The 16895-nt window shown below is 36.4% G+C and overlaps 1 protein-coding gene and 1 pseudogene across 2 annotated transcripts in view; one reads left to right on the plus strand and one right to left on the minus strand.

Annotated features, from left to right (window-relative positions):
* Nucleotides 1-16895, minus strand: part of unm_sa41569 (un-named sa41569) — a 64811-nt gene that overhangs the window by 41059 nt on the left and 6857 nt on the right. The window contains exon 4 of one of the 2 annotated variants that reach the window (XM_088910347.1): nucleotides 6622-6724. In XM_088910347.1, the coding sequence (XP_088766473.1) occupies nucleotides 6622-6724 (103 nt within the window). Of the gene's footprint in view, nucleotides 1-3673; nucleotides 3751-6621; nucleotides 6725-16895 lie in introns of those variants that run through there. The other variant, XM_088910348.1, reaches the window with a different exon arrangement.
* LOC148837664 (guanine nucleotide-binding protein subunit beta-like protein 1) lies at nucleotides 15437-16179 on the plus strand (annotated as a pseudogene).

The following is a 16895-nucleotide window of genomic DNA, read 5'->3' on the forward strand; positions in this document are numbered from 1 at the left end:
TTCCACCTGTATTGACATTATGCATGGCCAAACATAAGCAGCTGTGACCTCTGTGGTTTGCAAAAGACCAAAGCACAAAAAAACAAAATGATTAATAAATTAATAGAGACACGTGGCTTACAAGTGCCACTAATGTGATCAAGCATGACTTGGAAAAATGTCTACCTAAAAAAAAAACACTACTTACTGAAACCAGAAGAGATACTGTATCAACAGTTTACTGTATATCAACAGATCTTGAGCGTGTGTAGAAGACAGACATTGTGGCTGTACTACATCAGTTTTCATGTTCCTGGAACTTGACATTTACTACAGTAGCATTGCTGGTGTACCATTTTGTAACCAAATGCCTAGTTAAGGTGAAGACCAAATAATTCACATATACTGTACCTCATGCATGTCATTGTTTTACCTGAGTAAGCTTATTTTATTGAAGAATAGGAGAATACAAGTCAGTGTGCATTGCTCAAAGGTAAGAGTTCAATTCTTGATAAAAGTTCAACATACACCCATATAATCAAAAGATTTGCAGCTCTATTCAGTTTTATTAACCACACCTTTGAAATGTTTGAGTTGTTAAAAAGAAAATTGTTTTATCTTACATTTACAGTATGTCTTAGTGCAAGTCTTTCGCTCCTGTTGAAATGAAATACTTTTTAATTCCAAAATATAAAAGTACTTTAAGGTAATGGCAAGCTTTTTAAATTGTACTTTCAAAATACATTGTTCTATAAGCAAATCAACAAAGAATGATATAAAAATACAGTGTTTACCCTGGCACATATAACAACAGGCTAAGAAGGCTCTCTTTGAAGCTAATGTAATTAAACCTGGTCAATGACTGTAAAAAAGTAATTTCTTTCTCAATTGTTTATAAGATCCAGCACTTAACTCTCGTTACCGTCCCTCATCTCAATCAGTCACACAGCAGAGTCAACACACTGTCTTTTCCTACCTCATTCTATACAGTGTGCACATTTAATATCATATGCAAAAAAACAGACTACATTTGCATGCTTTGATAAAAACCACCAGCAGCGCTGCAAGCTTTAATTTACCCACTCTGCATTCTTTACAGTATATACTCTGAGGCTATGGTAAAGAAGTTGAGAGAACCACAACTTTCAACAACATCATACTAAACTCGGAGGAGGCTGCAGACCTCAAGATACAGTTTATGACACTTAAAAGCGCTTTCCAGGACTAATAGAAAAGAAGAAAATTGGTTTGCAGGGTTAGTGCAAAACATGTTTGTCTTAAGTCATTTATGGCCTTAAGACAGTAGTACTAAGCTTTAAATTCCAATCAAGTCTGGAAAACTACAGGTACAGTATGTCTAACTCACTAAAGAAGAGCTCCACAAATTATTTTGATTACTTTCAATTAAAATCGAGTCAATCATCCTCAAAGTTCACTTGGCTGCTACTGTACCAAATAAAAACTAAAAATATAATTCCAAATTTTTACTTTACAGTATGTGAGTACTAAAAAACAGAGGGGACAACATATCTGAATATTCATTTAGCGATGACAACACAAAACTAGCTATTTCAGCTGGACAGCACCAAATATTCTTAGTTGACTTTACAAAGGTAAATGACAAATAAGCCTCTTTTTCTATTAATGTTGTAAACTTACTGTACACGTTTTCCTGGGATCAGCACTACTCAAAACTATAATGCAAAAGCACTGATCAACACATTCTAAATTAATATCTCCTTTTATATGTGGCACCATTTACATTAAATTTTCTTAATGATAGCTATACTTGTGAAGAAATATACTGATTTGTAGCATGAACTTGAAACCTTGAACAAAGAGTTTTAATGGCAGATAAAAATATTTTAAAATACAAACAGTTTCATTTCTGATTGAACTGTAAAACCTTTGCATAAAAATGACTTGCATATATTGAGTATAATGATTTTTTCCATGGAATTCTGAAGTTCTAACATCCATTCATTTTGTAACCACTTCATCCAATTCAGGGTCATTCCACAACACTGAAAAGACTCCAATCAAAAGTTGTCCATCCTCTCAGAGATGTGCAGAGTACTGCATGCACCACACCAGGCTATAATATTGTTGCACATCATAGTGGTGCAATACAAGAAACACAAGGAAGAACATTTCAGTCCAAATACCCAGTCACATCCCTACAGAGAAAAGTTGAGTATTTCTTATTTAACAGAATGTTTCCTAAGAAATATTAGTGATAAATAAAAACTACTTGTTTCTATGGTCAACATTATGCATTCATATAATAAAAGGAAAACATAGACAAACTGACTTGATACCTTTTTGGGAGTATACTTGACATGTCAAAAATATACAGGTACTTCAATTGTGAACAGTACCTCAGAGTCACTGTTGTTGACGTTCAGTAACACTTTCAAGTGTTTTTTTTTTTTACTTTAAACACTGATGATGCCATTCTTAGAATGATCAATGGAAAGTAATTCCTAAAGTTTTGAAAAACATTTCACAATTTCCTCACAGCCTTTCACCAGAACAGAAACAAAACTGTTTTGAGGTCACACAGAAACTGATCTTTAATTCAGCAGCTAAAAGTTACAGAGTAACAGAAAGGAGAGTATGAGATTAGTACAGTAGGTACTACAGTTCTCTAACACTTGTTCTCCAAAATTTGTTTAAAACTCGTTTCTGAGAGGACTACATGTACTGTACCAAATTCATTTAAGAAATTCTAACAATTTCTCTCCCTTTTCCTTTGGTTACAATTCCATGTCAGATGTTTTTTTCCCCATAACTTCAGATTTTGTTTTAAATTATTTATTTTGTAGACTTTTCCAAATAACAGCTGTCTTGCCTTAAACAATTTAAATCACCCATCTATAGTGGCGACAGTTAAAACCCCATGCCATGTGAATCCTGACCAGGGCGCCTGTGAGAAATGCCTGTTAGAATGGGCTCAGTGTTTTCCAATGACGAACTGAAAGCTGCTGTTCAGGAACAAGTGCTAAGCTTCCTTCAAATCACTGTTTAGTGTAATGTATTTCAAAACAGACCACTTGCTCATCTTAGAGAAGACTGTATCGGTAAAGAACATCAGAATTGTAAACTGCAATCTTTTCATAAAAATAAACGATTTTATATTACGCCCTTAAAAGTATATTGTGTAGTACACAAAGAACCTAATAACTGCCCCAGGCACCCTTTGTCTTTGATACCCGAACAAGCCATTTTCTACTAGCTTTTAAGATAAGATCACTTTATTAGCAATATACAATTTCTTCTATTAGGAATTTGTCTTTTCGCATACCCCAACTTGCTCTCCATGAGACACAAACAGGGCAAGAAGCTTGGCGTCAGAATGCAGGGTCAGCCACTTATACAGCACCCCTGGAGCAGTTGGGGTTAAGGGCCTTGCGCAGGGGCCCAATGGAGAAGGATTCCTCTGCTGGCCACGGGATACAAACCAGCAACCTTCAGCCACAGGCGCAGATCCTTAGCCACTGCACCACCCATTTAACATTTGACGTACTGTTTATGTGGATTACCATAGCAAACTCCAAGTCGTATAGAATGTAAATACATTAAGATACATCATACACAGACAACATAATATGAATAATACATAACTTATATTATTCATATTTCACAAAATGAATAATTTAGACAATGATAAAATGAAGGAATAAAACAACATTACCTGATCTTTCCTGAACTTAACAAAAATACATCCCATAGATAAAACTATTCAAAGTCTGTGTCACTTGTCAACATAACATTAATCTAGAGTAAACTGTCAACTTGTGTAAAATAATCTTTCACATCACAACACAAACAAAAAAGGGTGGACAAGAAGCATATTTGTTGAGTCACCATTCACTTATAAAAATGCCCTTGTGACATGTCCGCCTGACCTGCAGAACAGGTTTGGGAATTCCTTTTGATCCGATTTTAAAGAAACAGAAACTTCCTTTCATGTTTAAAAAATGTGACATTATAAACTCAGCAGGATCAGATGCCTGACATATTTGCTGGAGGAGATGCAAAAGAAAACACATGATACCTGCCACTGGCACTAAAGTTTTAATAAACATCATCCAGCTGCCACTTCCATCACTGGGAGAAAGTAGATCAGTTGTGAAAACACTTGTATAGAATTAAAAAGTTATCATACAAGGCTAAAAAATATTCCATAGTGACCACATCAACACTCATCTTTATGATCTTTGGAGAACGTCTGCTCACACAAAAGTACTCAAATGCTTCAATGGGGGACATACTATTACAGTATACTGTATGCAGTTGTCAAGAGATGCACTGTGTCACCTCTGGAACAGCAACTCTAAGAAAACTGGCAAAACAGTCTGGATTTTCTAAACAAACAGCTTCTTCAGAGACATGATGCAACAAAACATGTGATACTTCTTTAATGGAAATAATAAAGTGACATGATTCCCTCTAATGTTAATTGTTCAAAAGGAGAGAAACGGGTTTCTCTTCAATACGCTGCTCGTCTGTCAATGTTTATACATGAAGAATTTTCTCAGCGACACTTGGGGTCTCTCTGGTTAAAACTATGAGAGAGTAATTGCTTTTTAACTATAACATTCTTAATAAATTACATCAAGCTGTTATATTTGAATAAAGTATGTTTTAGCCACTTATTTTTCAGTGCAAATAAAAACTAAAAAAATACCTCTTTTGTGAGAGTAATGTTTCGTACAGATTGCAATTGCAACTGGTAATTGTTTTTTGTCTAAACTTTTTATCCCTATAATGAAATGATCACCATTTTAAGGGCAATTTCACCCCTGTTTTTGTAGATTTCAGTTTACCACTGAAATCTACAGAACAAACAATTCCACTTGCTAACTGCCTTAATCTAAGATCAATTGTCAGGGATTAGATATCAAACAGGTACAGATTAAACTATAGTACTTCAGTAGTTCAAGTAGTGCTGCGTCAGCATGCGTAGGCTGCAAAGGAAAAAGTAAAGATTTATTCCATGCTGAAAAGAGAAGAAAAGAAACAACGTTTTGGCTGTGGAGCTTTCTTCAGGTATATGACACCCGTTGTGTTTCTTTTGAGCATGGAATAAACCTTTACTTGTTTCTCTATTATCCTTTAGGGCACGTTTGCTCACCAGCATTCACATACAGATTTACTCTTCTCTGTTATGCTTGTCAATTTTACTCAGCGACAATGAGGCATACTGTAGATGTCTGAAAATGGCATGTAGCCACACGTCTGAAAGGTTAAGCTACCTGCCTGAGTCACAAGCAAATTTCTCTCTTCCTGGAATCCCCAGCACCTGTATCAGGTGGATGAGACAAGGGTACTGCCAAGCCTACCATTTCCACTAGTAAACTGCATTGCAAAAAGCTTTGGTTTTAACCACCTGAAGAGCACAACTCCTGACTGTAACTGCGACCACCAGGCAACGGGACGGATCTACAGAAAGCAATGAGGCTCTCACACACGACTCACTTTTAAGCATTTCCTTGAATCCAATACCTTTGGTCATTTTGCATGAGAGTGTATCATAGTTAAAATTTTAACTACATTAAATACTTTTTGTAAATGTCAAAATAACTTATGCCACCTAACAAATATCACCTGCTTTTCTTCCACAGCTATAAAGCTTAAAGTACATTGTGCATATTCTGGTGAGAGCTTCTCAGAGAGAGGTTAGCATAAGAAGTACTGCACTGTATGTTCATCCCTCTCATTTTTTTAACTTACCACAACTGCTGAAACAGCTAACACGGCTTGAAACAGTGCTAAACTACAGCTCCATTCCCGAGTCATCAGTGGAATTTTGTACTGACTGACAACCATTTTGTATTAGTAATAATAGCCTTCTTCTCATCTCTCCACATGTGATCTGAGACACTGCACTAAGAAACTCATGTGATTTACTGAAAAGGCCCGTTTGTCTTATTGAAAGCATAATGTTGGTTTCTGAGAGTGCACTGATGCATCTCTCATTGCAGAAGGCAATGATAATGATAATCTCCAAATTGATAATCTCTTTTCTTTATTATTCTAGCAGAGACATCAAAACCTCCACAGGACTGTAGCAGAAAACAATATTGGTTTGGTGGTTCTAAGCTATAATATACAGTAACATCTCACAATTTAATGTAAGCAGTAGACGTTTCCTGTATTACTTTCAGAATAAAAAGGATTAACTAGGATACATTATAATTTGCGGACATGTAAACCACATAGGATAAACTGTTCATTACTGGCACATTTTTTTTCTTTTTACTTTGCTTTCAGTTTGCTCTCTCAGTCAGGGTATAAAATTACTACTGAATGTAATCAGGGAGTACCAAAGAAAAATCTTCAGGAAATGAGCTTATAAAAATCACAAGAAATTGAAATGCTGAGTGGCGTGAACGAAACCAGACTTCAAGAGTACATAAGAACTTTAAAAGGGTACAATTTTGTCCCCGTCAAGTTTATTATAGGGCAGCGCCGAAGTGGCAAAATTTAGCTAGAAACAGAAGCATGCAGATATTCTAATTATTGTGATTACAGACTCATGTAAAGTATGAGCACTTTCATCTGGTTAGCTTTGATGAGAGAGAAGCAGCCCTTGGAAAAGCAGCTCCAGGACCCTTGGCACTTGTGCTCCACACTAACCTGGAGGATCTGCTGCTCCAGCTGAGAGTTGGCTTTGCACAGCTCCATGAGGTGTCTCAGCAGATGCTTGGTGCTTTCTGTCTTCCCTGCACCACTCTCGCCACTGAGGACAGGAGGAAAAACAAATACTGTGAGTTCACAGCAGGAGCTGGAGAAGTCCTTTAAAAAGAAGTAACTATTTTTATGTACAGGCCAGGACATGAAGAATGAGCTGGCATGATCCCTAAGCAAATCAATGACATTCGAGAATATGCATCATTTTATTTGAAACGTACTGATTAGACACAGTCTCCTAAAAGTAAAGATACAGAAAAATTAAAGGTACAATGACGGTCATATTATTAACAATCCATAACATATGATTTAAATAAAGTGGGTATAAAAAGTAGTTATCTAACATATACTGTACTGTAGCTTAGTCCACCATCATACAAGAGTGCCAGAAGTCTTTGCTTGAGTAGAACAATTCGCTTTTAACAATTTAACCCATTTTTATACTGATAAGTGGATTAAAAAAATACTGTGTAAAAAGTCTGGTCAACCTTTAGATACTGTATATGTCTGATAATTTATTAAAAGAGGTTATAATTGATTCAGGAGCAAACCAAAAATATATACTGTATATATTTGTATAAATATAACTAGTGAAAACACAGACTGAACTTTATTCCATCTGTCTGGTAGGTGTGTTTTTTGTATTTGAAAACTGTACATGAATAACAAAATGCAATAGTTTACAAAAAAACATGGAACATTTTACCATGACATTCAAATTGAATGGAAAGAAATCAAGCTTGCACCACATATTTTACATGCCTATAAGAGCCTTCTCTATCCTAGCAAACATTTAAAAGCAAATCTACTGATTTGCTTAAGAGATAAGACTTGCAAATGTCTAAAATGTTAATATTAAATGCAAATTGTTTTCTTTCATGATGTCTGCGTTTCCTTTGAGTGAGTAATAGATCCAAGGGACTTGAAAAATTATCTGTAATCTGACAATTCTTCAATTATTTGGATTGTCTGAGCAGCCAGTACTTTTCCTCTCCACTATAAGCAGTGGATTTTTTTTTCAAAACTGGATTTGCTTTTCTGCATTTGCTTTCACTTTCCATTTGGATAACTGGGTATAAGGATAAAATTCCAAATATATATAAATAACACCAAATAACATTATATGTATTAGGAAACCTCACACAATGTTTTAAAAAGCTTGCAACTGGTGGTTTGCAGTGCTTTGCTGGTGTCGGTGTAGGTATAAACTGTACACTATTACCAGGACTGGATAAATGTCTTTAAAATTATTTTCTAGACATAATTTGCAGTATACAAGAAAAACAATATAAAATGATTAAGAGCAAACATTTTTCAACAGTCTATTCCACGTACTGTATGCATTGAGCCCACATTGTTATAATGGATAAATACTGTTCTGTTATGCTATTTAGAGTCAACGAGGGGATCTCTGTCAGGCATCTTTGTAATTTGTCAGTGTTCTTAAGAAGGTTTAACCTGCAATACAATGGACCACTAAAACCAATACAAACTAAATTCCAGATACTACAAAACAGTACCAATTAGACAAGGTATTCCATGCATATAGGATTCATCAGGCACACTGCTCTATACTATAAGATTGTATATGGCCAAGTATTTTAAGCCATATGCTGGAAGACATTGACAGAGGAATATGCTGATTTTCTGCATGTTGCTCAAAAGCGCAAAATAACGTTGAGAGAATTATGCTTATTTCTTGAAAAATATGCTAAGAATCAGAAGAAGTGCAAGTGAAATGAATTCACAAGGTTATCATCAGAAAAATGGAAGATTACAGAGCATGCACTAATAACATATGAACAAGCATGTAATAGATAAATTCATTATGCTGATCAACAACTGGACTGGCCAACAGTCTAATGTGATAGACTAGCAGTCTGTGTGGCCATCAGCCTGTTTTGCACCAGATTACAAATACAGATCAGGTCTTGTGGGATTCTGTCCCATTGCTCTCACAGAGGGACAGATTTGACGAGCTGTTGAAAGACATTTGCATTGCTTTCAACTTGGCTGTGCATTTGCTCAACAGTTTACAGTTTTTATACATGTTGTCTAGGTGACTACCGTACTGAGTTAAAAAAACATAATAAACTACTACCAACATGAAATATCATTATGTTAATGGTACTGAAATGTCAAAATAAGAACATTGAGTAATATAATTTAATACTAGACTTGCGGAAAAAGTCATCAGCTTTTACAATTAATGGGAACTTATTTTACTTTATGCAAAATATGCTATTACAAACAATTTTTGAGGGTGAATTACCTTTGTGAACTGAGGGATGGATCTTTTATGAATTGGTTAACTGCAGGATTGAAATATATATATTAAATGGACTCTAGGGTTACACCATTGGTATATTCCATGTGAGGGAATGATGACACTAAAAGGTTCTGTGTTAAGTGAGTTTTCCTTGTTGTATAATTAGCAGAGTTTTACTTTATTAGACGGGCACAGAAATTGGCAAAAAGGCAAAGTTACAGCGCATGACAGAAAATAAAACACAGAAAAGTTAGAATTTTTTAAAGTTCTAACTAGCAGAATACTATTTGGAGTATATCTTTTATATAAATACAACAAATTTACTAGTGCTAGATCTTTGGAAAGCAACCTGTTGTGTACATATCCAGGATGTCTGCTTTCCATTCACTTCTAGGAAAAGACAGAAATTTCTTCTGTCCTCTTGAACCACACATTAGTTTTCTTTTCATCAATAACAATCACAAAGACCTCATTACCATGTTCAAAAATCTTGTTTTGAGATCATTATTAAATAAAAGACCCAGTTTCTGAGAGAAGTCATGGTTCAGTCACTAGGTTTGCTCCAGAATTGAGACATTTGGAAGACGTTGCAGTTTTCATTCAGACACATCCCTGTCAAAGTAGATCCTCCACATCACCAAACAGAAGCCATCTGACTGGACAGAGGTAAAACACTGCAGTGGGCACTGTGTATGCAGATCTTATGCAGAAACACTTGCTTCAGGAGTTGGCTTTGCTGGCTCAGGCATTTTGCAGATCGAATCTCTGACCACAAATGACACACAGGCTGGAAGGGACAGATTGGTTTGGCAGGCCAGATGCAGCCCGCAGGCCATGTGTTAGATAACTCTTCTATAATGCCTGCCTGTTATAAGTGAAACCTCATTTCAGTGAAAACAGATCATTTGACAAGACGAGGTTAACTATACAGTATTTGCACACGTCTCGTTCCTGCCACCCAAGGTAGAATGGGGTTTTTGTGCTCTCATGTGCAAACTCTACATTTAGTAAGTTTTTCAGTAGGGTCTTGAGAAGTACGTTCATGAGGATTCAGTGCAGAGAACCGTCACAAATAGCTAAATTTGAATATCACCAAGTCCATCCTTATTCTGTCATATAATGGCAGTATATGGACAGTACCTAGTATAGGGTATGTACATTATGATTAAAAGACAGACATAACCCTCCCTTATATGATAATTAAATTATCAATACATGGCTTTAAGTTAATTAAAATATTCTGCAGGGGGGCAGTGAGAGGTTCACTCATTTGTTAGACCTGTCTCATGTTCCTAGTGTATCGCATGGCATATCTGAAAGTTGCATTCAAAGCCTTTGGCTTGGTTTCATCCCATTCTGCCCTTCTTCCATCCAAGACTCCTTCAGCCAGACAAAATTGCAAATAAACAAATGTCAACATCTATGAATGTACATCACCCTTCTGTACTGTCTAGAAACTCAGGCCTCCTATCTAAGCCTTTTTGTGTTCTATCAATTAACTACCTGAGGTACTTCATGGTCAATACACAACATACAGTATTCACATGCGGAACATTGCAATACTTCATTTTGTAGCCCTAGAATTCTCATTTGCCACCAATAATTAACTCACTACAAAGAAACAATTTTGGATTGCTTTTTTGTTCCATCTTTGAAGCAATGAAGGGCATTAATCTGCCACTTTTTTAGGATACTCAAGATAAGTAACCGTGGATGGGTAATAAAGCTTCTTTGTGCCCCTAAAGAGAAAATAACTATGTAAATATGATGTGTGCAATACTTTTTAGACAAACCTTAAAGACTCCATTCAGATAGCCTGTTCTATAGTTAAAAGAAACACTGAAAACATTCTGCTATAGTTGAATAATCTTTACAGAACAATTCAATTTTTTCCCCCCCATTAAATGTTACACCTCAAGTATCAAAGCTCAGATTTCCAGTTCATTGTGCATCCTCATGCAAAACTCACACAATCAGCCACCTTACACAAATAACATTTTGCTTGTCTTTAAAAAATTCAGTTACATTACACAGACTGAGCTAGATATTTGGCTAAGTTGTAACACTTTGCTAGCAAAAAAAACTGCTGCTTGATCAGCATGTATGACAAGTCTTGCTAAAATGCTAAAGAAACAACTAATGCTAAAGAAAATCATCACATATAAAGACTAAACCAACAAATTGCAGTGTTTGTAAGTTTAAAACAAATTACCAGACTGCGGCAAAAATACCTCATAAAAAAAATAACCGACAAATATACAGATGTATTCCAAATATGCATATTTTAACGATATCTTACAAGTGTCTTTTGTCTTTTTTAAAGAGATGTATTCCCCAAGCCTGCTTATATTCCCAAGCCTGGGGTTTTGTTGCCTTTTTCTGAATCGCAGAACACGGCACTGCGCGACCTGGTAATTCTGTCTATGTTGTGGTGCAGATTGGAGGTTTTACAAGTTACTGTGTATATTTGACTTGTATTGCAGTTTGAAATGCACTCATCAATGCTGATTCTTTCTAATCACGAAATACAAAAATGCCATTGCAGTTCTCCTTTATTATGTTAAAAAAAAAAGACCTGGACAATTTTTTAGAATTACAGGTGGAAAGGCATCTATACGCCCATCAATTCTGAACAGGTTCCTCTGGAAGTGTGTTAGGGTATGCTTTATATGTACTACACAAATCATAGATGTCTGACTGAACTTAGAGGTAAATGTTATGAAAGACCAAAGAAAATGTCAGGCAAATTGCCACAGATTTTGTGAATATTAGGTCAGGACATCTGAATCTGCTGAGCCATTTTCCTGTCTGTGTGTCAAACTTGCAGTTTTAGTTTTAGCTGAATTACATTTCAACAGATGTGAAGCTTGGTACAGTATGTCAGCATACATTTTATTTATTTTTAATATCTGGCGCTAAATGAGAGACCCATAACCAATAGGATGTTTTTTTCTGTTGATTCTTGGGATAACATTTGGGATTTTGTCTTAAAATGTTATCCTTTCAAATTCAAATGAACAAGACTGAAAAGGAACTGAAAGGAAGATGCCACTTAGCCAGTATGCAGAACAGTTAAGTGCAGTCAGAATCTGGCCTCTACTGCAGTTTGGGATCTTAGCATGAAGCATATTAAATAAAAATACATTTATTATTTGCAGTATAAATAACAGTAAAAGACAATACATATGTTTATGACATACAAAAATTTTTATGGGACAACATTTTTCTAAAAATATTAAAAATAGTTATTAAGGACCTACTTAGATAGGTAAGCTATTAGTGCCAGTATTTCTAACCTACAGTGCCTTTCAAATATCCTGAGACCCTTCATATACCGTCTCATTTTATAAAACTACAAATGATGATGCATGCATATTTTTTAAACTTAGTATTTTATTCAAAACCTAAATGCTCAAACTGAGGACTTATAAGGATAAAACAAGTTACAGTATATGTCAGAAAATGCCAACTGCATAAAGTATTCAGACACGTGAACTCAAATATGTGGCAGCAATTACAGTTGCCAGACGTTTTGGGTAAATCTCTACCAACTTTGCGCTCAGGCTTTATCTATCTATAGGTAGATATGATTGAGCTCTTCCCAGTTGCTTGGGTATCACTAATGGACAGCAGATTTCAAGTCTTTCTACAGATCCTCAGTAGGATTCAACTCAACCACTTCAGTTTAACTTTGACCTTGTGCTTTGGATTACTGTCCTGCTGAATGGGGAATTTTCATACCAGTTTTATGTACTTAGCAGACTGAAACAAGTTTATCATGTTGTATTTGTCTATACTTTGCTTCATCTATCTTTCCTTAAATTCTGACGAAGCATTCCAGTCCCACAGTACGATGCCGTCATCACCATGCTTCACTGTAGGGATGGTGTTGAGTCTTCATCAAATGTAATGCCCGATATTTAGAGCAAGAAGATCCAGTTTTGTTTTGTGTGACCAGAACACCTTTTGCACATTTTTGCAGAATCACTCAAGTACTTGGAGATGGCATATGTTTAATGATGGCTTCCATCTTGCCACCCTGGCATTCTGACTACTTTTGCCAAGTGTTGGATATTGTTGACTGATGTATATTTTCTCCAATCCTAACCATTGAGCTCTGTAGCTCTTTCTAAGCTATCATTGGCCACACAGTGGTACTCCTTACTAGTTTTCCCCCTGCCCACTTGCTCGGTTTGGGGTAAAGGTTTGATCAATGTAGTGTCTGAGTGAGATTATCCATTTCTTGATTGTTGAGTAGACTGTACTTACAGGGCTACTGAGAGACTAATATAATACTAATATTGTTTGTACCATTCGCCTTACCTTTCAATGACTTTATCAATGACTTACTTAGAAAGTTCTTTAGTCTTATGGTTGAGTATTGAACTTGAACTGAGTAATGAACTAACCAAGGAACATTAAAAGAGTTAAGCGTTTTCATTCTAAAAACATGAGAATCACTATTATTGAACACAGAGGACACTCAAAGTCTAGCTCCTTTATATAATTTTGAGCACCCAACTTGCTTTAGGTTTGCCACGTCAAAGGATTTTATTACTAATCCAATCGTGACTTTTCAAATTTTCTTTAATATAAATGAAATATTTAATAATTTATTGTTTTTGGCTTTGAAAGTGTGAACTAAAGTGCGTATACACAAAATATTAATTGCTAGCTTTAATATAATGTAAAAACATTGCATGGATCTGAATACTTTTACAATGCACTGCACATGGTACAAAACTGAGATGGAAAATTAGTATACATATTCCAAATTCTTACTGTATATTCACACTCTGAATTATAATCTAATATTGTAAGTTATTTTTTAACTGGAAAGCTACAGTACAAGTCTTTTCCTTGGGCTGTGGTTCTGAAGTTAGACTGTTGTTGACTGTTTCATTGATGAGATGAGGGACTGCTGGGTCCTACTGTATGTGATGTAATATAATGCTACTGACTAGTATTGCAATTGCATTGCAATTATGGTTTTCAAAACTACTGAAAACACTCTTTACTCAATTTTGGGGCCAGAATTTCAATGCACTCCACATGCACTAGAGGGTCTTATAAATTCTGCATTTTTTCTAGTTTTAAAAAGCCACATTCTGCCATCAGACTATACCCTAAACCCAAGGCTACAAAAAGAAAGGATCTGTAGTGCAGAAACACAATGAAAAACCCTGCTACTGTTTATTTTGTATCCTCTGGTTTTCCAGCTGGCATGCAATCATAAAGGATTAAAACATACAGTAGTATGTAAAAACACTTTAGAAAATTTCTCCACCCCGTAAATGGATTGTTAAAACAAAAGGGCCTTTCAGTTAAACAAAAATGTAGTGCGTGTAAAATAAAGTACTACTGTAGGATTCACATTTATCAAAGTGATTATCATTGCAAAAAGTAAAATATATTTGCAAAAACCCTGACCAAGCATTTAAACAAAACGACTCCTTAAAAAGTTCTAGATTAGCATTTAACACTGTCTTTTTTTTCCCCTCTATCTGTATTTTCGTATTATTTATAAACTGTATTACAGTATGTCACAAACTACTTGATGAGTCGTGCTTTATATTACAAATCTTACTTTCGCTACGTGTACATCTTACATGAAATTTTTTTGTCCTTCTAAATTCCAAAGGTGTTACTCAATGAAATGACGCAGGTTCCAGTATGTGGAAAACATGCACACCAAACAACTGGATGATCAAGAATAAAGATAAGCGATGACACAGGTAGTGAAACTTTATGAGGCCACACCTGCTTATATTTATGACCCTACTATATATAGTGATATGATGTTCTACTAATAGATCTCTTAAAAATCACAACTGCAATTTATATACTACCATTGGAAAAAAACATCCATTGTGTAAGCAAATGGCAAAATCTTCCTTAATACAATTACCGTAAAAGCTTGGTTTGTGAGCAGTGTACTCAGGGATAACGACAGATCCAAATTAAGAACCTGGGTTCACATATTTTACATTTCTTCACACTCAATTATGGGATATTAATAAACAGTAAACTTTACTGAATGTGCTTAATCTTGTATAAATATACATATTTTGTTTAGTTTAGACAAAGGTTTTTAACAGTAAAACACAAAAAGAAAAGGAAACGTCCCGAGACAAAAAAGAAAAACTCAACATTAAAATAAATAGCTGAAAAAGGACATGGTTGTACAGTACATGTTTTGTAACTTGCAAATTCTAGAAAGGACTAGACACCTCAGTATACAACACTACATTAATATACAGTATTACCCATAGAGTGTGCCCTACCTGTGTAAGTACATAAGAAAACACACAGCAAAACTAAAGTGTGCAGGGGCATTGTAGTTCCGTTTTACTGCTAGGAATTGTACACAAGATTTAAAAGATAGAAATGTATTTATTTCAAACCAAAATAAGTAAAAACTAAGTTTAACTCTGTGTATATGCAGCATGTGTATGCAGACATACAGCATGACCTTAGAAAATACTAAAGTCCATGTTGAAACCGAGTAGCCGGAGTGTCTCTCCGGGTGTGAAGAGCTCAGGGCTGGGGCACGTACATGTGCAGCTGGAGTGACTCCAGGTGTGCTGAAGCCAGGGCTGGTACATGCACGTATGCAGCCCGAGTAACTGTCCAGCCGGGGCCTAGACATGCATGAGTGCACGTGGGACCTGAGCAAGGGGAGGAGCCAGTGGACCAGCTACCTCGTCGTAGGGAGCGTGGGCTTCTACCAGGGATCTGTGCTGAATTAGGAGACTGGCTGCTAGCGCTCACCAGAGCAGATATGGCCGATGCCTGGGTGTCCGTGCTGCCCAGCAGGTGCCAGTCTGCAGCCCGAACCCGAAGGCTTGGCTGGGCATGCCCATGTGTCCGAGGCTCTGGCAGCCTGACTCTGGCTGCAGTCCCTGGCTACTTGTGGGCCATGAGGACAGCTGTAGATTTTTCCCATGCGGAGGCTGTAGAGCCGCCTGTCTGTCTTTGCACAGCTGCTTATGTGCCTCAACTTTAACCAGGGGAAGCCGATAGGCATTGCGGGCTCTGCGGAAACCATCATCTGGGCCTGGTCACCTGATGGAGAGCAAACACTCCAGCTGCAGGTCTCAGTAGAGATTTCCTATCTGCCTATCCGGGAGGACCAGACAAACTTGGCTTCGGCATGACCAGCAGAGGCTAGTCAGAGGCTGCTGGTCGCTGGATCCAAAGACCAGCATATTAGTGTGTGGTCGATATATACCTAGAACTACTGCCTCTAAAGGGCAGTGGTAATGCCTGGCAAGGCCAGGCACCGCTGCAGAACTCAGACATGTAGATCACTCCTGTCTTCGCTCACAGAGCGGACTGGGGTCATGGGCTTGGAGCATTTTCCGTACTCGATTCTGAAACATCATTGCATAGCAAGGTAGCAAAAGAAATCCAGCACTGCTTTGTAAGTAACTTTGTTCTTTCCTTGGATTTGAGGCTGGTAGAAAGCAGTCTACATTATGTTTCAGAAACAACACTGTCCTGTCCCAGGTCCTGACAGCAATCAAGTGGTACTGAGTAAAAATCTTATTTCTGTTAAAGAAGTGATGTTATTTTAAACGAGATATTTTTCTATACATGATTATCTGTGCTTATGTGGTAAAAACCGAACTATCTTTGATGCTTTTATTTATTTTTTTTTACCTTGGCTTCAATCATAAGCCTTCTAAACGTATCTAAATATTAATATTTGAGTACTTTTTTTTTTTGATTCAGTGGATGGCTTTTTTCCATCTATTTGTATGTATATTTGTGTGTCTGTTTTTTCGTGTTATTTAATTTTAAAAAAGAAAAGAAACCATTGGGCCAAAAAAAAAAGAAAAGAAAGTCACAAGTCCCCTTGGCCAATTTCAGTTTTCTCAATTCTCTGAAGCTCTCACATTTCTTACATGGCAGTGCTTGTGTGTTTTGTGAGATGTTCTTCTCGGTATGG

Source organism: Atractosteus spatula, chromosome 3 (genome assembly GCF_055471065.1).
Source record: "Atractosteus spatula isolate fAtrSpa1 chromosome 3, fAtrSpa1.hap1, whole genome shotgun sequence".
In the NCBI taxonomy this organism is placed as follows: domain Eukaryota; kingdom Metazoa; phylum Chordata; class Actinopteri; order Semionotiformes; family Lepisosteidae; genus Atractosteus; species Atractosteus spatula.